The sequence below is a fragment of the Neovison vison genome, chromosome 9, assembly GCF_020171115.1.
Source record: "Neovison vison isolate M4711 chromosome 9, ASM_NN_V1, whole genome shotgun sequence".
Lineage (NCBI taxonomy): Eukaryota > Metazoa > Chordata > Mammalia > Carnivora > Mustelidae > Neogale > Neogale vison.
The window spans coordinates 1,148,395-1,170,761 of record NC_058099.1 but is presented as its reverse complement, the minus strand read 5'-3'; the positions used below and the strand labels follow the sequence as shown (position 1 = coordinate 1,170,761).

At 62.5% G+C, this 22,367-nt stretch overlaps 3 protein-coding genes across 3 annotated transcripts in view; 1 reads left to right on the top strand and 2 right to left on the bottom strand.

The window, feature by feature from the left end:
• The window catches only part of STKLD1 (serine/threonine kinase like domain containing 1), a 19,621-nt gene extending 14,352 nt beyond the window's left edge, over positions 1–5,269 (bottom strand). Inside the window, exons 1-5 of the mRNA XM_044264365.1 lie at positions 5,127–5,269; positions 4,847–5,069; positions 4,626–4,706; positions 2,889–2,975; positions 808–852 (exon numbers count right to left, since the gene is read on the bottom strand). Coding sequence (XP_044120300.1) covers positions 808–852; positions 2,889–2,975; positions 4,626–4,706; positions 4,847–5,069; positions 5,127–5,269 — 579 coding nt within the window. The remainder of the gene's footprint in view (positions 1–807; positions 853–2,888; positions 2,976–4,625; positions 4,707–4,846; positions 5,070–5,126) is intronic.
• On the top strand, positions 5,154–18,084 carry SURF4 (surfeit 4). Its single transcript, XM_044264500.1, has 6 exons — positions 5,154–5,315; positions 12,906–13,092; positions 13,725–13,801; positions 14,335–14,378; positions 14,859–15,045; positions 15,790–18,084. Exons 1-6 carry the CDS (start codon positions 5,268–5,270, stop codon positions 16,054–16,056), a joined length of 810 nt encoding a protein of 269 aa, XP_044120435.1. The 5' UTR covers positions 5,154–5,267; the 3' UTR covers positions 16,057–18,084.
• Positions 17,953–22,367, bottom strand: SURF2 (surfeit 2). Its single transcript, XM_044264501.1, has 6 exons — positions 22,288–22,367; positions 22,050–22,204; positions 21,170–21,273; positions 19,230–19,418; positions 18,850–19,016; positions 17,953–18,509 (listed from the first exon to the last, which is right to left on the bottom strand). The coding sequence occupies exons 1-6, from the start codon at positions 22,363–22,365 to the stop codon at positions 18,426–18,428; spliced, it is 777 nt and encodes a 258-aa protein (XP_044120436.1). The 5' UTR covers positions 22,366–22,367; the 3' UTR covers positions 17,953–18,425.

Below are 22,367 nucleotides of genomic sequence, written 5' to 3'. Positions count from 1 at the left end.
CGTGGTGGCCGTGGCCAGACAGCTGCTGGTGGGGGCAGGCTGGGCGTGGGAGCAGGTCACCTCGTGGGCTGGGAAAGGGAACAGGGATGTGCACAGCTTTGATGCGGTGAGGGCCGTGGGACGGTCTCCCACAGTCTCCGCTTTACCAGCATGTGCCCAGGCCCTTGACTGTGCAGCGGTCACACCGAGGACCGGACAGCTGTTTGCTGGCAAAGCTCGGGAGCCGGGGATTCCAGAAGGAAGGCAAACAAGTAACCATTAGCTAGGAGGGACACGTTTGGGTCATGGGAGATTCAAGAGAAACAAAGAAAAACTGCTCAGAGCCTTTGTCCAGCAAGTCCAAGTGCACATGCTGCCACTGCTCTTATTGTAAATCAGGATGTTCTTGGTGGTGCTGACGGGCGGACTGAGGGAACGGAAAAGAATGTGCATTTTCTCTGTTCGATGACAGTCCTATAGTTCCCACATTTTCTACTATAACTAATATTTTTATAAATGAAGGAACAATGTTTTAAAAGATGGTTCTTGGTAGACTAGCCCTGGGCCCTAGGGAACACTGAAACCTTATCTTCTCGGAGAACATATATTCTAAGTTGTCCGTGCCTGATTTAGAAATGAATGTTTTGGGCACAGGCTCCCTTCGTGACCTGGGGTTTCTGGCTTCACAGCATGGGGCACGATCTGGTTCTGACCCTCCCTCCACGCCTCCACCGAGGCTTCTATCCCATCACCCCACAGGAGAGGACAGAACAGTCTCTGTGTGCTCTGCATCGTGTCCTCTCGAGAGGGAGCCCCCCCGAGAATTACCTCCTCCAGGGCCTCATTGGCCTGATGCTCATCGATACATTCCACCTGTAGGGGTACAAGAGCCTAACTCAGTAAATGTGTAGTCAGCCCGTCCCCACCACCGTCCCCACCGTCCCCACTGTCCCCACCGTCCCACCGTCCCCATCATCCACGTCACCATCGTCATCAACCACCATCATTATTCACGGGGTGCCAGGCTTCTACCACGTGGCACTCGATGAGGCCTAGACATGTTCCTAAGTCAGGGATCCAAAAATACTCAGCGATGAGAACATCTTTGCTCCCACGGCAAGGAGCAGTTGAGGACGGCGTAACACACACTCTGACCGATCATTCGCGGATCCGTTCTCACCGTCTTGAGAGCGGGGGAGAAAGGAACGTGTTGCCACTGGAGCCGAACAGCTCTGCTCTGATTGGCAAAGTATCGGCCTCACCGCGTCATTCCTTACCTGAACTGGGAAGACTGTCGCTGTCCCTGAATGTGGGGCAGCGGGGGGATGCATGGAGAGGGAAAGGGGGAGCCGTGGGCAGGGCAGCAGCAAGCTTCAAGTCTCCAACATACTCGGTGGCCGACCGCAGGGGCATGTAATCACTGCATCTAACACCAGACCCTCACCCACAGCTCCTCCTCATAAGGCTGCCAAATGATGAACCCTTGTAACTGGGGGTGATCGTAGATGAAAATGCGGACAGTGGCTTATTCCCAGATCCTTACAGACCCCAGATACAGCAGCAGAGTGACCCCGTCCGTCTTCCGTTCCTCCTGTGCCAGAACTCTTTGGCCGAAACATACTGAAAGCCTCCAGAACGTCCCATCTTTTGACCTAGAAGCCTCACCCCTAGGAATTTATCCCAAGGATACCATGGATCCTCAAAAACGTTGCTTATCAGAGTTGTTTACACAGAGTGAAAAATCAAGAATAGGCCAAGTGCCCATGGTACAGGAGGGGATGCCTGGGTCAGTTCCAGCCCCCGGAGCAGTGGGGTCGCGTGGCTGCCAGAGCCAAGAGAGGAGGAAGCCGTGTCTGTGGCATGAGATAGGGTCTGTAAGACACTAAGTGGGAAAAGGTACGTTAACCATCTCCGCAGCATTCTTGTCCAAAAAAGTTTATATGTGCTCGGGGAAAAGACCAGAAAGAGACACAAAGCCCTACCTGCACCCCACCCCCATTTTTTGAAAAAAGAAAGACTGGCTGGCTTTTTACTAAGCTCCTTGACTGCCCAGAAGGCAGTGGGCTCCAGCCTCACCCGCCCATGAGACAGTGAGGCCCGGCCCCACTGCCAGCCCGCGGCGGGGCAGGAGGAAGGCAAGGACTCCAAGCCCAGCCTCCTCGGCCAAAGGCTGCTGAGCGGCTCCACAGGCAGGAGGCTGAACAAGGGGTGGCCCTGGCAGCTGATGCCCACGACGCTCCTCATGTGCACGGTGAACCCCAGTGCCATGGTACCCCCGCCACCACCGTGTGCCACGAGAGGGTACCAGGGACGCTCATGGTACAGCTCTTCTCCTACGACTTCTGTTCAGCTGAACCACCTTGACTTGGACACACAAAGCGCTCGCCCTCTGCAGCTCCGTACCCCACCCTGCCATGCCAGCCCTGGTGAGGACATGGTGGAAAGGCCCACCGAGGTCTTGCCCTTAGCCTTGTGTGACCTTGGGCCAGCCCCTGAGCCTTCCTCCTCCACACCAGGCCGGCTACCCTGGTAAAAAGGTAGCTTGAATTCAAATGCTCTTGGGAGCAGTGTGCCGTTGGCCAGTCTGCAGCCTCCCCGAGCCTCCCCACCCTCGGCTGTAGAGGGGCCCCCAGTTCCTGCTTTGCAGGGTTGGCGGGAGGCTGAACGGGATGAGGCTGGCGTGAAGCATGCGCTGAAGAAATGGCGGGGGGGGGTCTGCTCTCCAGGTGAGAGCGTCAGGTGTGCTGGGAAGCCCAAGGAACCTCAGGCCGCCCCCAAGGCTGCTCTCGCTGGGATCTGCCTCTGTGTCAGAGAGGAACCGGCTGTCACACTGGGAGGCCCCTCTCCAACATGGGGACGATGCGTGGATGTCTGGGGAGCCCACGCCCACGCCCAGGGCCGCCTCTCACCTGCTTGATCACGTGCTTGACGTTGTTTTCTCTTTCCTCCACCACCAGGTTCACTCCCAAGGCCCCAGGACTCATCCGGCCCAAAATCTATCAGCAAGAGGAAGAGAAGCATTCAGGAAATGCGCACGGCTTTTCCCTTGTGGGAGTGGGCTCAGCCCTGACACCTTTCCTGCCCCGGCTTCTCCTGCAGGCTGGCGGGGCAGGCGTCTCCACCACACTGCGCAGAGAAGGAAATGTCCAGGAGCCCGAGAAACCCGGGCCCATCTCCCTGGGGCCCATGCTGGAGCTCTTTCCACCACCCGCTACGGCTTCTCCAACTTGCAGCAGGGACCAGTGGGCACCTAGGAGCCTGCATCAGCCCACGTGCGGCATAGCTTTAGTCTCCAGCCACCTCTTACCCCGGCTTCCCGCACCCCTCCAAACTCAGCATCCAAACCAAAAACCTAACTGGCCCCTCATTGGTGCGTAGTCACCCCCGTGGGTGGCCTGGCCCTGGTGCCAAGCGCCCACAACCGCCCGAGCAACGCTGTTGCCGTGTCACGCTCACCCCGAGGAAGGGAGCAAGGTCCTTGTGTCTGGGGCTGGAGTGCTAATAAGTGAGGCGGCCTGAGTCCGGACCTTCTGCTTTGACCCAAAGCTGCAGAGAGAGGGCTGCCGTGTCAGAGCTCTATGCAGGGAGGCCAAGGGCCACCAGGGTGGGGTGGACACCGGCATTACATGTCCGAGGACGGAAGAGGCCTGGCAAAATGCAGAGGAGTGAATGCAGGAGACGGAACCGAGTCTGGGGGCCCTCAGAGTCCAGGCAAGTGTTGGATTCTGTCATGCAGCCCCTATATGTGGCCTGAACCCAGCTTAGGGAGTCGGGGGGCCAACGTCCTGAGCAGCTTACGCCAGTCTAAGAAGGTGCGTGCCCAGGCCCTCTTCAGAGGCAGGTAAAACAGTAAAACACACTGTGTCTCAGGTGGGAGCTGTTGTTCCTTCCTGAAAAGGCGCCTTTGCCTTTCGAATTCTCCGGCCCGGAAACTCACCTTCTTTACCACTGGCTGAGTCCGCGGCTCCTCCCACACGAATGGGAGTTCTTACAAAGCAAGAAAAACCTAATCTACAAATTGTTTTCAAATTAATGACATTTTTACAAAGGCTGAATCTAACATTTAATGAAGGTGACGTATTATGTATAGAAGCAGTTAATTAAATGCTCATTCATTTTCATTTTGCGGCTTTCCTTTTGTTTTGTGAATTTTTCAAGTCTTCCACGTTTTCACAGGGAGGCCCTGGAAAAGGCCCAAGTCCTTCTCCCAGGGACTAGGGATGGCCTGTATTGGAGTTTGGGGACTACGGATTCTGAATTTTGGACGCTCTAGGGTGCCCTGTCCCTGCCGGCCCAAGGAGAGGCAGAGGAGGGCGAGGTGGAGTTCCCTAGCACCAAGCATTCAGACAGATGGGGATGGACAGTCCTGCATTTCATCCGTCATTTTAGAGGGGGGGAAACTGAGACCCCAGGAGGCAAAGGGCACCCAGGAGGTCACCTCTGGAGGGGCCCGAGGTCACCCTCCTTGCTGGAGGCAGACCCTGACCCGGGGTGGCACCTGGCCATCGGCCACCTCTCCAGGGGCGGTGACCGGTAAACCAGGAAGTAGGGGCTTGGGGAGGTGGCCGGAGGTCCGGGTCCCTGGCTCGCCCCAAACCGGCGGGCTCTTGTCGCCCCTGCCTCCCCGCCAGGGAAGAGCTTGGCACCTGGTACTTCTCCATAGTGTCTCCAGGGGAGGCTCCCAGCCTCTCCTCCCTCCGCAGGGCGCTGGGGGTGCGTCCCCAGCCCTAGCCGGCGCGCGGACCCTCGACTGAGCATGCTCCGGAGAGACGGCGTCCCGGGGAGCACCCCATCCCCCACCCCGGGGGCGACCGTCTGCCCCAGGTGTGTCCGCCGGAACGGTGCGCTCCGGGGCTCCCGCCGGCACCTCCAGCGCGTGGCCCTGGGGCCCGGCGGCCGCAGAGAGCGCCACGGGCGGGGCCTGAGGAGGGTGGGCGGGGCCTGCGCGCGCGGCGGGCGGGACCAGACGGGGCGGGGCGGGCGGGGCCGGAGGGCGGCGGGCGGGGCCGGAGGGCGGCGGGCGGGGTCGGAGCGCGGCGGGCGGAGCCTCGAGCGCGGCGGGCGGGGCGGCGGCGGGCGGCGCGCGGCCCCTTTAAGGCGCGGCCGGGGCGGGCCGGGTGGCGCGGCCCCTTTAAGGCTTGGCCTACGTGGCAGCCGCTGGAGCCGCGGACGAGGAGCGAGGCCGGCCGCCGGGCACTTCCTGTGGAGGCCGCAGCGGGCGCGGGCGCCGACGGGCCGAGCGCCGAGCGAGCGAGCGAGCTGAGCGAGCCGAGCCTCCCGCCGCCGCCATGGGCCAGAACGACCTGATGGGCACGGCCGAGGACTTCGCCGACCAGGTGCGGCCTGCAGCCCGGCCGGGCCTCCCGCCCCCGGCCCCCGCCCCGAGCCCCCCTCCCGCGGGGCCCCCCGACCCCCGCCGCCCGCCCTCCCCTCGGGTCCCGAGCCCTCGGCCGCCCGCAGAGCCGGCCCCGACCCCGGAGGGCGGCCCCGAGATCTGGGCCGCGTCCCCGCTGCGCGCCGCCCCCCCAGTCCCCGACCCCGCCGGGGGATCGCTCCCCCTCCCCCAACCGGGGCATTCCCTCCCGGGCTCGTCGCGCTTCCCGGCTCGGGGCTCCCCCCGGCCCGGCCTCCCGGCCCGGCCCGCCCTGGCCGCCGCCGCCTCCCCGCCGGGACTCTGAGTGTGTTCTCGGGCCACGCGTCGGCGCCCGGGTCGGCGAGCCTCGCCCCCCGAACGCGGCCCGGGCGCTCCCAGAAGAAGAGGGGCGTGGAGGGGCTGCCTCGCCCCCTCCTGAGAAGGGAGCCCGGGGTCCTGGGAGCGCCGCTGGTTTGGGCCAAGTCTGGCGACCCGGAGCCCTTCTGAACCGTCGGGGTGGTCCCTGCGCGCTTCCCGGTTCACTGGCGCTCCTAGGGGGCGGGGTGGGGAGCTCCGGTCCTGAGCGGGGGTGGGTCCGCCTGGAGGCCTGGGGGCCCTCCCGGAGAGAGGGGCGCCCTGGTGTGTGCCCCGCTAGAGACAGTCTTGGCACTTTCCTCTTTGCTCTTCCCCAGATGTGTTGGGCTCGTGGGGTCCCTCTGACCCTCCCCGCGTTTTCCCTCCCTGTTTGGACTCTGCCCTGGGACCGGATTGAACGGGTCCCTATCTGCACACAGACCTGGGAGGGGGGAAGCCCGTCTTCCTGGGTTGGTTTTTCCCCTCCCAGAGTGTACAGGCGGCCTCCTGAGCAGCAGGGAGGCTGGAGCAGGCGGTGGACGCACACCGGATGGGCCGAGTCAGAGAGGGGGAAGGACCGCGCTGCCACCCTCTCTGTTAAGCTTTCGACTGTGTAGTGTCCCTTTTCCTTGTGAAAGTATCCCGTTAGGTCTGCGGGTCAACAGCCTCATCCCTGCCAGGCCGGCCCGGGTCTCGCCCAGTTGCCATTTCGTTCCTTGGTTCCCTTAATGCGTTTGCGGTTTTGGCCAGAGGTAACAGTAGTGAGGTTAAGTTTTTAATTTCTATGGAGGTCGCATTGAGTCATCCAACGCCGAGGCGTTAAGCTCGCATGGGTTTGTGTGATTTTAGAAGAGATAAAGGTGTTTCGGATCAGGTGCGGGTGAGCAGGGTTTTCCGCTGTTCCCTCGAGGGCCGAATCTTCTGGTGTGGTCTGCTCATCGGGTCCTTCCGCCACTGCCCTGTGCGCTGGTATCTGAAGCCCAGTTGGGGGCAGAAAAAGAGTGTATCAGTTTGAAGAAACAGTTTTCCCTGAGGCCAGGGTTCCGTGTTTACAGACAGTGTAAAAACTGGATCCTTCGCAAAAACAACTCACCGAGAAGAGCAGGCCTTCCTCTCCTGTCGGTTTTCACTGACACGGTTTTCGTGGCCCCATTTCAGTTCCCCAAGTAGCGACTCCCGAAGAAGACGGCTCCTTTCAGCCGAGGGCGCCGTGGGAGCTCCGTACACTCGCTCTTCAGCCTGGAGAACCCTGATTTTGCAAGTGCATTTCATAACCGAATCTAGCTAAAATGTCTCTAACCAGCTGCTGCCAACGATCAGATGATAAACTTTCCTACAGAAAAAAGAGTTAAAAATCTCTTTATGTAATCTTTTCTTCTTTTTCTCCATGCATTTTATTTGAAATGGAAGAAGCAGAATCTTGGAACCAGAAAGGCCCTTGAAGGGGACCCAGGGTCTCCCTCCACCACGTTACTGCTGGGAAGGAAGGCAGGGCCTGCTGGGGTCTGCCCTGTGCTACACAGGACAAGCTTTTGAGGCCTGGTGTTCTTCTGGCACAAAAGGAGGGAAAAGGACTGGCCTCATCAAAGGGCGCGCGCCATGACACCGGGCTCCCGGAGCGGCCCAGGGCTGTGTGCATCAGCCCACAGCCGGCTCCCATGGTCGGCTTCTCCGTGCTGGGGCCCACCGAGCCGTGGCAACAGATGTCCGAAGACATCTCCGTGCCCCCTTGCGGGTGACTTGGGAGGGCAAAACCAAAGTCTTCAAAACTTCAAAACCAAAGTCAGGAGCCTCTGCTGCCACAGGCAGGCTCGACGCAGGAGCATGTGGGCAGATCCGAGCGCAGATCCCAAGTCACAGCTTCCCGAGGACAAAACCTGGCCGAGCTGCCCTGGCGTTTTTGTTTTTCGCATTGATCCGCTACTATTAAAACAAAGCGGCCAATGATAAAGGTGCTTGAGTCCAGGCTTTTAGAACTGAAAATGATTTCATTTGAAAGGAATGGGGAAGTACCGAAGGCACCGATCAGGTAACGTGATGCACCCACGTTCTCTCACCTGGCCTTCAGAAAACAAAAGCACAAATCAAGTGACAGAGTTTGGCCTGAAAGTCTGGGCTAGTGAGAGGGAACCTAAAAAGGCCTGTGTTTCCCACAGTACTTAGGACCAGAAGCCCAAGACACTCACTCTGGACCAGGCCATCCGTGGGGAGCGCTGTTCCCGTCTGCAAGTGTGCGAGGCTGCCCACAGTGTCTGCACCTTCCGCAGCGGGGAGGGCGGTCTTGCACGGCTCGCAGTACCGAAGGCTGGGCTCCTGGCCTCCTGGCTGGCCCGCACCCTTTCCTTCAGACCCACAGAGGGGAGAGCGCAGGGTCAGCTGGTCGGTTAGTTCTGGCCGGCAGGCCCCTGGGGAGCCGCACTCCTGGCTTCAAGCTCCCCGCCCCGGGCAGCCAGGGACAGTGACCCGCTCCCAGGAAGCCAGGCGCGAGGAAAAATGCTGAGCGTGCCCTCTGCAGACGCGAGCCATCCAGAAGCCATCTGAGACCAGGCTGGAAGGAGCCGGAGAGCAGTGAGCTCAGCAGTCCGGAGTGACGTCTGTGTCCTGTGGCCGGCGATCGCCGCCGTTCAGCACCGCGTAACCCCGCAGCTGTTCTGCACCGGTCCGCAGGAGTATCAGCACCTAACGGGTTCCGCCTGGCAGCCCGTCACCAAGGTGACAGATAAAAGCTGAGTGGAGCCTTGGTCTCCTGGGGGCTCTTGGTTACCTGTCTTTGGCATGAGTGAGCCAGTCCTGGGAGCTCTGACCCCCAGGTGCTCCCCTTGGCCTGTGGTCAAGCCTTGGGCAGCAAGGATGGCCTGACAGAACAGGGCTGGGGTGCACGAAGGGCACAGGTGGTAGGGCTCTGGGTCAGCTGTGTGGATGGCCGCTGGGTGTGAGTCAGGCTCCGGGGACGGTGATGGGTTCTGAGTATCTCGTTCCTCTGCGCTGCGCCCCCTCCCTCCCAGGGCTTCCTGCCTCACGCCATCAGGAGTAGGGGAGAGGGCACGGAGAGCTCATGCTTCCCCGCTTGCCCGTCCTAGGAGTTTGGAAGAGCCGCCCTGCCTCTTCTGGGGAGCAGGGTGGAGACGTGGGGGCTTGCGGTAGCGAGGCGCCTCCTGGAAAACGAGGCACAGCTCTGTTCTGCTCCGTGGGACCTGTCGCTGCTCTCCTAAGCGTGGGCGCTGGGTCACGTGGGGTTTTGGTACACACCAGGGCCTGCTGACACTTGTTCCTGGAGGTGCGGCAGGAACCCACAGACAGCAGCTGGGAGGCCTGCTGGGGGAGCTCTGAGGTCACAGCGGATGGACACGTGTGAGTCCCTGAACTCTTGCTTCAGCCTGACTCAGCCTGATGCGAGGGAAGTCACCAGCCACAAGTGCGAATTATCTGGGATGCGTGGGCCCGATGTGGTCCGTGAGAAGGGCAGCCCCACTCCCCGCCGATCAGGTGTGACTCGCCCTCTCCCACTTCCTCGGAGTTCTCCACCAGGAATTGCGCCCTGTGCCCCTCCAGTCCCTTCCGTCCTGACTACTCGGAGACAGTCGGGTTCTCTGTGCCGCAGGCTGTGGGCTGTGACCACGAGTTAGGTCGCAGGTGGGCATGTTTCTGAAACCCCCTCCAGAACGGGGGCCCTCGTCAGTGAGTCGCTCTCCGACTCGCCCAAGTCCCTCCGGAGCTCCCTGCTCCGAACCATACCGTGCTTGGCAGTGGGGTTCTTGGAGACGCCTGTGAGAAGCCTGGCAGGATGGCCGGTCCCCGGGGGGGCAGTCTGTCCCTGCTCAGTCTACCTCCGGCTCTCTGGCCATGGCCTGCTCCCGTGAGTGGCAGCGTTCTGCAGGGCGTGCAGGCGTGTTGGACGCTGGTGCTGTGCGCACTCCAGACAGGGGACCACGCTGGGCTCTTGGGCGCTGCCGGGTGCCTGACTCGGGCTCTTCCCTGATCTGTTAAGGGGATGCTGTCCACAGGTGCATGATGTGGATTCAGCGGCCAAGTCTGAACCGTTGTGACCGACACACATTCAGGGAATCCGTAAAATTGGGTCTGGCCTCGTGTTTATTTTTTAAACCCTTTTTAAAAATGATTTTTTTTAATTTATTCCATAGAGGGAATGCACAAGCAGGGGGAGCGGCAGGCAGAGGGAGAGGGAGAAGCAGGGAGCCCATTGCGGGGTTCAGTCCCTGAGATCACGAGATCATGACCTGAGCCAAAGGCAGACGCTTAATTGACTGAGCCACCCGGGTGCCCCAAACTGGGTCTGACCTCGTGTTTAAGCATAAGTTTTTTTCCCTTTTTTTTTTTTTTTTTCATTTAAAGAATTTTTTATTTATGAGAGAGAGAGAGCGGGGGCCTGAGAGACAGCATGAGCTGGGGAGGGGCAGAGGGAGACGCCGACTCCCCCAGAGCAGGGAGCCTGACGCGGGGCTCCATCCCAGGACCCTGAGACCATGACCTGAGCTGAAGGTTGATGCTTAACCCACTGAGCCACCCAGGCGCCCCTCCAGAACCTTTTAAACCAGCCAGCCTCTGATAAGCACCTGTTTGGACTGAACACGGGAGAAAAAAGCCGATGTTCAGGGGCTTGGGTGGCCCAGCAGTCACACCTGCTTCCCCGTCGCTCTGCCTGCCGCTCCCCTGCTTGTGCGCACGCGCTCTATCAGATCCATAAAATCTTTAAAAAAAAAAGGGAGATTCTGGAGCAGTGTGACTTAAAAACAGTCGGCTCAAAGCCTCGACCACCTGACTTTGAAAACCAGATAGGTGCTTCGTTCACAGCAGAGATAACCTGAATTTTGGCATTTTTCCCCCAAGCTCAGAGCATCTCCTCAGTACGTCTCGTGGGGAAGGGAGGAGTCTCTCTGTTGCTTTGTAATCCTCTTGACCCAGACACTCAGATTAGGGGTACAGACTCGTCTCGGAGGCTTTTAAACACTGCCTGTGTCTCTTGGGCCATTGCCACGGAGCAATGCGTGTGCTCAGTGGGGCCGCCTGACGGTGAGGGCTCCGAACGAAGCCCAGGGGCGCAGGCTCCTTTGTCCTCGTTGGGGAGCACGGGAGCGCCTTTCAGCTCTAGCTCGGAGGCAGCCCAGCGCCCCCTGATGTCTGCCCGCCTTTTGGGGTCCGCCTCCCCTGGAGTCTCGCCGCGGCTCCGTCCCTGTGTCTCTGCGGACTGCAGGGGGGTGAGTCCGCCGGTGACTTGCTGGGCCTTAGGAAAGCATCTGGGCCCCTGAGGCGGAAAGGGCAGGGTTGGTGGCGTCCGCTGTCCCTGTTCCCCACTGGCCGGACATCGGGGTGTGAGGGTGCCGACTGTCCGTACATCGTACGTGCGCTGCGGAGACTCCCCAGTTCACGGGGGCGTTCGAGGCCTCTCTTTCCAAAGAAGGTTCTTCTCCTTCCTCTTCTCCTCTGCTCACTCCAGTTGGAAAGAGTCTTAGCAACAGCCGTCCTCACTTTGTGGGGGGACAGCAGAACCGGTCCCTGCCTCCAAACAGATGGGGCTCGTCCGCGGCCGCACAGGGCACGGGCCCAGCCTCGTCGTCGCAGATGTGCCTGGTCGATGGTCCAGGCGTGTCTTGTCTCTCACCGTGACCTCTGTGGTCAAGGGCTGAGCAGGCGGGGGCAGAAGCGCCAGCCTGGGGCTCAGTCCAGCTCAGGAGGGGTGCGGAGAAGGGCCGGCCGGCTCGGAAGCTCCTTCTCCTGCTCTCCCTCCCTCCCAGGTGAGCCTGTCTGCTGTGGCCCGGGGGGCGGGGGAGGGGAGGCTCCTCTGCTGACCCAGCCAAAGTGTGCCCGCTGAAGGCTCACGGGAGCAGCCAGAGGCTCCTGCCCCGCGGCTGTCAGCGGTGTCTAGAACTGGAAAGCGGCTTTTCAAAATGCCAACAATTAAGAGCGGCTCTTGGAAACCAGATATACTTTCCCTGGTGCCAGTCAGTAAGTTTTCATCAGTCTAAGAGGGACTATGCCGTTCGTGTGACCGTCCTTCTGTGGGGTCAGACCCACAGATGCCCTTTGGACTCTGCTGCCTGACACATCACTCCCGTGGGCGGATCCTGGTCTTCGCGAACGGCCGCGGTCACCCTGGGTTGTAGGGTTTCTCTTGGCACTTCTTCTCGAGGTTGGAAAGAGAAAGTGGCTGTTGGGACCCGAGGAACACTGGTGCCCCGCTTCAGCGCGCGTATTTGTTTCCTCACTGTGCCTTTGGTCACGGCCCCCCCAGGGCAGGAGGAAGTCCTAAACCTGTTTTCTCTCTCCTTGATGTTTGCCAGCGAGTTTCAAACTTGAATTTCGCTGCTGTTGACACAGTCGTCCGTCCGTTTTTCAGCGTCTTTGTGGGACACTCAGGGCTGTGGAGCCGTGAGTCGCACCAACCCCACCGTGGGCGCCCCCATTGGCGCCCTGCGGTCCACCTGCCGTGGCGCGGGCTCTGGGCCGGGCCGGGAAATGCACCTGTGGCGGCCAGAGCCTCCCAGTGGCTCTGCAGGTCCTGGCCACATGTCGACATGGGAGCTTACCACTGGGTCACCCTAGAGGCCCTCTAGGCCAGGGACCCTGGCTGTCACGGAAGCAGCTGGTCATCTCAGCGTGCACTTGGCTTCCGTCTACAGGGGTCCTGAGCGTCGCTGGGGTGCGGGGGCCGCGCTCAGCTGTGTGTGACCAGCAGGCGGCGTCGGGTAGGTGCGGTGCTGGGCGAGCCCCTCCCCCCCGGGGGATTCAGGTTGCCCGTTTGTCCCGCCAGGGGACGTGGCACTGTCCGGAGGCAGTTTCGGTTGTTGCAGCTGGAGCAGGGCTGCTAACGGCATCCGGCGGGCAGGGGCCTGGACGCAGGCCGGCCCACGGCAGAGAAGGGCTCTGTGCACATGCCCGGGGGCGCAGGTGGGCAGACGCCCCGTGCACAGCTTGTCACGAGGTACCCTAATTCACTGAGGCCCTTGCCTGAGAATGCAAGCCGCGTGTCTTGTGGCCGTCCCTCGTTTTGTCAACCGTCACTGCTGCCTGGACACGGTGCCGAGACAACAGGGGACCACAGGAGGGCGCGGTGGCCGTCACCGCGGGGGTCTGAGCCAGACGGGCTGATGGCCTGCCCAGACCCACAGGGCAGTGCCGGGAGAGGTGCTGAGGGGCCTGCGCTGGGGGGGGTCCGGTGTCCGGCCCACAGCCGCCTCAGCGGGCTTTCTGTGGCCCACAGTTCCTGCGGGTCACGAAGCAGTACCTGCCGCACGTGGCACGCCTCTGCCTGATCAGCACGTTCCTGGAGGACGGCGTCCGCATGTGGTTCCAGTGGGGGGAGCAGCGTGACTACATCGACACCACGTGGGGCTGTGGCTACGCGCTGGCCTCCGCCTTCGTGCTCCTCAACCTGCTGGGACAGCTGAGTGAGTGGCCCCCGGCGCGGGCGGCAGTGCGGGGATGCACGGTCAGAGCGCGTGTGCGGGCGCGTGAGCCCCGGGGCGGGTGGGGGACACACACTGAGGGTCTCCGCGGGCGGCCGACGCGCTCTCTCCCTCCCTGCCTGGCAGCGGGCCTCGGGGTGGGTGCTCTGGGCCGCTTGGGAGATCTGGGCGATCTGGGTGGGCCGGAGAGGAGCGGAGGGGTCAGAGCCCAGGGAGAGGGCGAGGGAAGGACCCCGGGCAAGGGAGAGCATTAGGCCGGAGAGCAGCTCCCGGGGGCCTCGGGTCTTCTGCTCCTGACCACTCTCTTCTGGTGGCAGCCCCTCCCCCGGTACCTTGCGGGGCAGGAAAGGGGCCTTTTCAGCCGGTCCTGGAGCTCTCCACAGCAGCTTCCGACGGCCCTCCCACTCGGGAAAGGGGTCCATTCCCTGGAGCAAGGGACCACTTTCTGGAACGGTGTCTCTGCTTAGCGAGGTCCAGTTGACGTGGGTGTGATCCGTGCCTCGCAATGGTTTCCCGGAAGCTGCTTTTCCCTGGGGGTGGTTCGTGGGGCCGCGGCTTCACGGGGGGGGGGGGGGGGGGGCGCAGCCGCTGAGCCTTGCCCTCCTCCTTCGCAGCCGGCTGCATCCTGGTGCTGAGCCGAAACCTGGTGCAGTACGCCTGCTTCGGGCTCTTCGGAATCATAGCGCTGCAGGTACGCGGGGGCGGGGCCCGGGAGCTCTTCCTCGCGGTGGCGGAAGCAGAGCTTCTGCACAAAGGTGTCTTGGGGGACTCAGAGTCCCTCCCCCCGGAGCTCACTGCCCGCTCTTCTCTGAGAAGTCACTGGAATTTCCTCCAAGCAGGTTCGTTGGAGCGGGAGAGGCTGGTGCCCGGAGAAGCTGCCAGGCTCTGGGTACCCACCTTCGGGCCGCCTCCCCGAGTTTCCTCTGACGGGGGGACAAACCACAGGGTTGGCTACAGCCGAGACACTGTCTCACCGTTTTCCCTCATAAAGAGCGCCCGGCCGGCCGTGTGAGCTGTGCGACCCTCAGCGCCCCAGCCCACCGTGGGCTCCGGGGGAGCCGGTGCTGGCTCGGCTGAGCCGGGTGCTGAACTCGGAGCCGTCCCGGGGCCCTAGACTGTTGGCGTGTCTTCCGCTCGTGCTTACTCCGCAGTCGATCGTGTAGAAAGCCGAGTGGGTTTAGAAATGCCGACTCCAGCTCCTGTCTGTCCCTCTGTTCCCTCCAGACGATTGCTTACAGCATCCTGTGGGACTTGAAGTTTCTGATGAGGTACGTGTGCGCCCCATGGCGAGCTTTTTCTCATGGCTCTCGACTCCGGAACCAGCAGTCAGAGGGGATGTCTTTGGGTCCAAGTGTGCTTAGAGTCTGCTGGGGTGTTGGCAGGGGTGCCCCTCCCCGCCCCCGAGCCCAGGCCCGGATGAAGCCATCTCCCCTGAGCCTGTGTTCACGAGGGCGGGAAGGAGGCCCAGAGTGAGCTCTTGCTCGCAGGCCGGTCACCCCTCGAGCCAGGGCTAGGACGGGGCCCGAGTGTGAACAGGTTCCTGTCCCTGTTGGGCAGAACAGACGCGTCTGTCTTGAGCCGTGGGGGGCCTTTGCGGGCGGAAGCGGTCACCCAGCTGGTCCGACTCGGTTTGGAGAGAGGGACCCGAGGGCCTTCCCCGTGCTCCCGCCAAGGTCTCCCGGCCTGGTGCGACGGGCACGTGTCGGCCTGGTGAGCTGTAGCGACCGGCCTGGCTCGTCTGTCCCCAGGAATCTGGCCCTGGGAGGAGGCCTGCTGCTGCTGCTGGCGGAGTCGCGCTCCGAGGGGAAGAGCATGTTCGCGGGCGTCCCCAGCGTGCGCGAGAGCTCGCCCAGGCAGTACATGCAGCTCGGCGGCCGGGTCCTGCTGGTGCTCATGTTCCTGACCCTGCTGCACTTCGACGCCGGCCTCTTCTCCGTGAGTGTCCTGCATGCTCGAAGGGGCAGGTCTCCTGGGCTTCGGGAGGGCGCGCTGCTCGCCACCCCTCGTCCGGTGGTCGGGGCCGTTGGAGCCATGTCGGAGCGAGTCGGCCCCGAGGAAGCCGGCCTCTGATCCTGCTAAAAGGAGTGAAAACCCGGCAAGCTCTCGTGGGCTCAGAGCGGACAAATGAAGTCCAGTCTCCCTGACCCCGCCGGAGGGCCCTGCGCGGGTGTGCCGGCCCCCGGGCTGCCCACCCAGGCTCTTCACAGACTCGCTGCCTCCCTCGCCCATGGCGTGCTGTGTGCATGCGGTTATCGGCCTCAGAGCGGACGGGCCTGTCTTGTCCCCAGGCGCGTACAGTGCACATCTGGAGGGCCCGCTGGGTGCCTTGGCCGGGAGGGGCTCCTGGTGCCATGGCTGGGGGAGCCCGGTTCTACGGCGCTCTGGGGCAGAACTACCCCGATAGCTTGCGGGGCCCACAGGCTCGGAGCTGGGTGTGTCGTAGATCATAGCCGGTTGGCTGGAGGCTGACCTTGACCCTGGCCCCCACGGCTTGCGCCTCGGAGCACTGCTGTCTCTGTGCCCCCCCCCCGCCCCCGGGTGGGAGCGCACGCCCCTCTGTGACGTCACCCTGACACCTGACCGCAGTGACCAGGGCACTTGCAACTTGCCCGATTATAAAACAGAGTATGTCTCTTCCTCACCTTTTTGGGGGGATTTCTTACCTTCCGACCTCTGCAGATTCTCCAGAACATCGTGGGCACAGCTCTGATGATTTTAGTGGCCATCGGTTTTAAAACCAAGCTGGCTGCTTTGACTCTTGTCGTCTGGCTGTTTGCCATCAACGTGTACTTCAACGCCTTCTGGACCATTCCTGTCTATAAGCCCATGCACGACTTCCTGAAGTACGACTTCTTCCAGACCATGTCGGTGATTGGAGGCTTGCTCCTGGTGGTGGCCCTGGGCCCTGGGGGCGTCTCCATGGACGAGAAGAAGAAGGAGTGGTAACAGACCCCCTCCCTGCCTGGCTGAGACCCGTGGCCACCGAGGACTGGTTCGGGGTGGATTGACAAAGCTGCCGGCGTTCACGTGTCCTCTCTCTCCCCTCCCTTGGTAAAGGCACAGATGTTTTGAGAGTTTCTTTGCAGACACCTGAAAATTGATGGCTAAATTTGCTCTGGACCCCTAACCTAGTAGCTGACCATCGGAGCCGGCCGGCTGGCAGGCAGTATTCCCCACCCCTCCCCCTGCCAAGGCAAGGTCTCGGCTTCTCAGAGCCAGTGGCGGGCTCGGCCACGGCTCCCGCCCTCGTTTGCTTCGGGGCTGCGGGTGGGGGCTTCCAGCTGTACTGTGAGCAGATACATTTGTGTATCATTCAGAGTGGTCTCCCTCTTATTATGCTTTCAGTTTACGTTTTTAACTAAAACGAAAGGATTCAGGGTGGCTCAGCCTAACATCAGACCCACTAAGTCCCAGTTTTAAACCACACCCATGGCTCCGAGTGGTCCCTGCCCCGCACAGTAACACTCGCGGGGCCGGTGACGGCCTTGAGACCCAGACCCAAAGAATGAGGCTGCCTGGGCGGGGCGGCTGTGGCCCCTGTTCACGGCGGAGGTCCCTCGTCAGAAAACCGCCTCAGACTGGGGCTGATGTTTGAAAGGGCAACCTGCCCCCCCACCCCAGGAGCTTTAGTGGCGCGAGGTGGGGACAGAGGCGCTCCACGTCCTCGGACGCCCCTGGAGCCCGCAGGGACCCATGCTCCGACCCTGGCCCGGCCACACACCTGCAGGTTGGCTCCCGGGAGGGGTGTGGGCCCGGTGGCAGCCGTGGGGGCCGGGCGGCAACACAGCGGGCTCTCAGACCAGTTACCTCACCCCAACCTCTGCACAGAGCCTCCGCTGAGGCCGCGGGCCCAGCTCCAACACGGCTGGGCGCCTGCGCGGTTCTCCCCCGGCTGGGGGGGGTCTTCCCAGGCTGTGCACCGCGGCCCACCCCCTCCCTAGGCTGTCGCTTACTCAGATCGTCTATCTGCTATGCTGAATGCAGCCCAAATTACTTTTTAAGATTTGTGATGCCTTACCGATTGGATCTTAATCCTGTATTTAAAGTTTTCTAACATTGCCTTATACTGCGTTTCTCTTCTTGGGGGTACGAGCGCCTGTAGCTCTTCACCTGCTGGGCCGGAGCGACACCGTGGGGGGGCGGGTGGGACACCTCGGTGCCTCCCCTGACTTTCCTGGTGGCAGACTGACCAAACTCGCCCATGTACAGGCCTGAGGGTCACCCCTGGGGATGCTGGGGGCCAGTCCTGAGCCGGGGAACCTGCCCCCTTTCAGCTCCCAGAGGCTCGCCTGGCTCTGCAGCCCGGGGGGCCGCGGTGGCACACCCCGTAAGGGGCCCACCTGAGCCCGGGCCCCAGCGCCTGTGGAGGCCCATCCCCACACGTTCCGAACCACATCCCACCTGCACACCCCTCTGGCCTTTTGAAGATGAAGCAACGGCTTACGGACAGAGGCTTTTCTACTTCCCAGCTCTCGGATGCTCCCCACAGGAAGGGGGGCTCTGACTCCGGGTCCCCACCTGGGCGGGGCCGTCCCTGGGTCCACCCCCTTCCCCATCAGCACGGCACAACAGTCCTCTCCAATGACGCTCAGCCAAGGCTGTTCCTCCTCAACACCCTTTTTGACAGGGTCCAGGTCCCTCTTGGCCCCGTGCTCGCGAGGCCTTTACTGGTTTGTAGAAACAGGTTGACCCCCGGAGGCTGCGGGGTGCGGTCAGAGGTCATCCTCTGTGCTGGAGGCTCTGGGCTCACCGGGCCCTGAGCAGACCGCTGCTTGGGACGGCATGGACGCCTTTGCAGGGAGGAAAAAAAATACCATCTACCAATTGGCTTTGACAAAACAATTTCTGAAAAATTTTTTGCTTTATGTGGGAAATAGGTATAGATCTCATTTTATGCTGTATTTTATATCTTAGTTGTGTTTGAAAACGTTTTGATTTTTGGAAACATCAAAATAAATAATGGCATTTGTTGTACGCAGTCTGATCCTCTGGTGGTGTCCCGCCGGCGCAGGGCCTGGCCAGGCCTCTCCCTGGACGCCGAGTGAGCTCGACAGACCCTCTAGGCTTCGCTGAGGAGCACTGAGAAGCCACGTCTGGGCCGAGCTCTTCCCTCGGGTCCCTGCTGCTCCCTGGGGGTGGGGAGCGTGCGCCTGACGCCCGGGGGACTGACCCCAGCCCCCGTGGAGTGGAGGGAGAAGGCCCTGGGGCACCGCGGGGGCTGAGAGGACACACCGCGGGCAGCTGGAAGAGGAGCGCGGGGTCCCGTGGCTGAGGAGTTCTCGACGGTGCTCGACAGGCGCTTTGTCTGCGGCCGTTTAGGAACCAGACTGTTTAAAAGAGCTGAAGCTCTTAGCTTTACGACGATGACTCCTAAACTTCTTCGATGAGCTCAACTGCTTCTGGAACATGAACAGAGGGTTCCAGCTCATGAGCCTGCCCCCAGCACCCCCAGGGCCTCAGCCTCACGGCGGGCCTGGAACTTCTCGAGCCCCGGAACCAGGGACGACGGAGGCCTCAGCACATCACTGCCTCACGGCGAAGGGCCGGGTCTGGAAGCGAGTCCCCCAGCCCGGGCTCCCCGCGGCACTCGGCAGCCCTCAGAGCCTCGAACCAGGAGGCGGCCCCCGCGCTCAGCAGGCCAGAGCCGGCTTGGCTCCTGTTTACTTTCGTTTGCAAAAACGAGGTTCTTGTTAACGTTTAAGGAAACAGAAAACTACCCCCAGGTAAGCGGCCGCTTACCTTCCTCCGCTTGCGGACCAGCGCCTGGGCCAGTGGCGGCTCTTGTCCGTCCCCGGGGCCCGTCCCTGAGGCGCACCTCGGCTCCTCACCCTCCTCTTCGGTCAGAAAGTCCTCGGTGCTGTCCCCAGGCTCCGTCCCTGCCAGGTCCTTTCTGGTGAACAGCTCGGCTGGAAGGAATTGGGGGGGGGGTCTGTTTCAGGTGAGGTTCACCGCGCAGGGCTGAGGGCTGAGGCGGGAGTGGCCAGCCAGGGCCCAGGAGCTGAGGACATGGTGGGACGGACAGACGGACGGCGGCCGGAGCCCACTCGCCGAGAGCTCAGAACAGACCAGCCAGCCAGGATCCACGCCCCCGGGGAGGGGTGGGGGGCGGCCCCGCTTACGTGGGTATAGGTCTGTCATGCTGTCGTCACTGTCCCCCGCGGCTGCGCCGTCGTCGCTAGACACAGGTTCCCAGAAGGCCTCTCTCGGACGACGTGGCCCGGCGCCGTCTGTCTGGTCGTCTCTCCTCCTCCTCTTGTGCAAGAGGCAGGCGGGCACGAACTCCACACCCTGCTTCTGACACTTTTCATCTGGGGGACAGGCCAGCACGCTGCCTGGTTCTGGGTTTGCCGCGGCCCCCCAGCGCGGGGCCAAGCTCCACCAGGGCCCCGTACCCACAGTTTCTACCAGGAGAGGAAGGAGGCAGGGGTGCAGGTTGTGGAGGGAGAAGATGCAGGGGCGTGCTGGGCCTCGAGCACTGAACCCCAGCCCCAGCCTAGCTCCCGGAAGCCTCTGGTATGCCAGCTGGGGCCCCACACTGCATGGTGGGGCTCAGTGGGACCTGGGCCGATGGCCCAGAGCAGTGGATAGAAAGAGCCCGGATGAGGAGCAGGGTGGCCTCGACAGGCCTGACTTGGGAAACATGCCCCGTGCGGGCCTGGCTCTCCTGTCCAGTGCGGCCCCCTCAGGGAAGAGGGAGAAGGGGGACCAGGCCCTGGTCTCCAATGTCACTGCCTGCTTCTGCCCACCTCCAAGGTCCTATACTCTGTCTCATCTCTGCCACCCACTCTGTGGTCCCAGGTGGCCTCCTGGCCACTGGCCTCTGCACCCAGTGTCTCCCATTTGCATCCCCAGCCAGGTTTCCCGGCTGCCAGGCTCGGCTCTGGCTCCTTCTGGCCACTGGTCCTGGGAGCCATGCACTCCAGTGTCGGGATGACGGTTCTGCTCCTGGAGTGACCCAGCCCTCCCTTTCCCGCCTACACCAAGAGGCCCTCAGGCTCTGCCTGGACACAGGATCCCTGCCTCTCAATCCTCCACAGTGTCCTTCATTACTGGCCTTAGGTGAAGACGGTCTCATGTTTGGGGAAACAAAGCCTTCAGACGGCTCTTCTTCATCCTGCCGGTGTCCAGGCCCAAACCCACCAGACTCTGCCCATCTGGTCCTCCCCCACCTTCCCTTCAGGAACATTTGAGAAGTCCACCCCTCTCGAAACCTCTGCCCCCAACACCGCCCCACCTGGCTGCTTCTCTCCTTCAGGGGGCTCCTTCCGTGCTCAGGCCCGGCCCTGTCCCCTCCTCCACGGCTTCAGGAACGCAAAGGCCACCTCTGTGTCAGTGGCGTGCCATCACCCGCGTGCTGGCCCCTGTCCCCAGTAGTCACCTTCCCTGCCACGCGCCAACAGCAACGTTTCATTTTCCCACGAAGCCGCTCTCCTACACCACCCCAGGTCTCGAGCCAGGAATCCGGGGGGCACAGGTATTTCTCCCTTCCTTCACCCACTGATCCTGCCCTGGGTACATCTTTCCTGCCAACACCCGGTCACCCCAGCCACGGTCACCTCCCCTGACTGCAGGGCACTGAGCGGCCCCTCTTCCACCCCTCCCCACCCCACCCCCCTTGGAGCCACAGTGACCCTGACACACAAAGGGATTGCGCCGGGTCCTGCTTCGGTCCTTTCAATGCCTCCCCGCTTCATGTGGTCCTGACCTCCAAGGCCCTGTGTTCTTGTCCTCATCTACCCTGCTGACCCCACCTTGCAGGTGGCACAGTGGCCTTCCTCTAGGAGCTCCTACAGCCAAGTGTTGCTCTGCCTTTGCCCTTGCCTGAGTCTTTGCTTCGACTCCCCACGTCCCTGGAGTCTCCACCCAGGAACTCAGCCTCCCCAGGGGCCTCGTGGTGGCACACGTCCTTCACAGCACTTGCTCGCCTGCGGTGACCTCGGAGCCCACTACACCACCCGCTGGTGCCAAAGGGTGACAGAGACCCGTCTGCCTTCAGGGGGCACGCATCCCCCAAACACCTGTGGAGTGAGGCAGGCCGAGTCCGCCCGCGGCTACTCACATTCCCGCAAAGCTCTCTGGTACCGGCGTCCCCGGGTGTGCCTCAGTACGTGCTCTGGGGACTTGTTGATGTGCCGCAGGGTGAGCCTGCAGAACAGCTGGTGCCTGGGGACAGGGAAAGCTCGGTCGGCGGGGACCCACGACATCCCCATTGCCTGAGAGCAAAGGCCTGCGAGGTGGCCCCGGCAGCAAGATTCTTTTTTTTTTTTTTTAAAGATTTTATTTATTTGTCAGAGACAGAGGGAGAGCGAGCGAGTGAGCACAGGCAGGCCGAGGCAGAGGGAGAAGCAGGCTCCCTGCTGAGCGGGGAGCCCGATGTGGGACTCGATCCCAGAACCCCGGGATCATGACCCGAGCCGAAGGCAGCGGCTTAACCCACTGAGCCACCCAGGCGTCCCAGGCAGCAAGATTCTTAAAAACTCCCCAAACGATTCCACTGTGCAGCCGGGGTGCAGAGCGCTGACCCAGGGCAGCTGCGACCACCCCACCTTCCCCCGGAACACAGGCCTGGCCAGTCTGGGCCGCCGTCGGGGACCAGCGGAGGGACGTGGGAGACCAGGCCGGCAAGACGCGGGATGAACGGGGGCAGCCGCCCTCGCCCCCTTCCCCTCACCCACCGCCGTGTCCGGCTCCACCGCATTCTCCTTAGGCGTGCGAGGCTGACCCCGTCCGGAACCTCGGGTGACAGAGCGCAAGCCCTGCAGCTCCACTCGGCAGCGGACAAGCCCGGGAGACCAACCTCGGCCTCGCGGACACCGAACAGCAGCGGGAGGAGCCGATCGCACCCGAAGCGGGGCGCACCCGGCGGGCAGGGGTCGGGGCTCGCCACCCACCGCCCGGCCCCACTCGGGACCCCGCCTGCCGCGGCCCCGCGCACGTACGGGTTCTTGGTGCTGGGCACGATGTGCGGCTCGAGCTCCGCGTAGTCGAAGGCCGGGGCGGCGCGGACCAGCCGCCGGTACTTCTTGCCGCGGGTGTAGAGCTGGAGCTCGGGCAGGCGGCAGGGCAGCTCGTGGCCGGTGAGCGCGCACTTCACCTGCGGGCCGGAGGGCGGGCGCGGGGGTCAGGGGGGCCCAGGGCACACCGCGGGGCCCGCGCCCGCCCCCCGGCCCCGCGGACCTTGTGGGCGCCGGGCTGCAGCCGCAGACTCGGGTGCTCGCGCAGGAAAGCGCACACGTCGGCCGCGAGCCCCGCCATGG

What these genes read in the sequence shown, in the direction of transcription:
- SURF2 (XM_044264501.1), bottom strand. Translation starts at nt 22,365, where the DNA reads ATGGCGGGGCTCGCGGCCGACGTGTGCGCTTTCCTGCGCGAGCACCCG. An exon ending in GTGCCCAGCACCAAGAACCC is followed by an intron (nt 21,274 to 22,049) that starts GTACGTGCGCGG and finishes CCCTGTCCCCAG; the next exon opens with GCACCAGCTGTTCTGCAGGC. An exon ending in CCAGAGAGCTTTGCGGGAAT is followed by an intron (nt 19,419 to 21,169) that starts GTGAGTAGCCGC and finishes CCTGTCCCCCAG; the next exon opens with ATGAAAAGTGTCAGAAGCAG.
- SURF4 (XM_044264500.1), top strand. Translation starts at nt 5,268, where the DNA reads ATGGGCCAGAACGACCTGATGGGCACGGCCGAGGACTTCGCCGACCAG. An exon ending in CCGAGGACTTCGCCGACCAG is followed by an intron (nt 5,316 to 12,905) that starts GTGCGGCCTGCA and finishes TGTGGCCCACAG; the next exon opens with TTCCTGCGGGTCACGAAGCA. An exon ending in GACTTGAAGTTTCTGATGAG is followed by an intron (nt 14,379 to 14,858) that starts GTACGTGTGCGC and finishes GTCTGTCCCCAG; the next exon opens with GAATCTGGCCCTGGGAGGAG.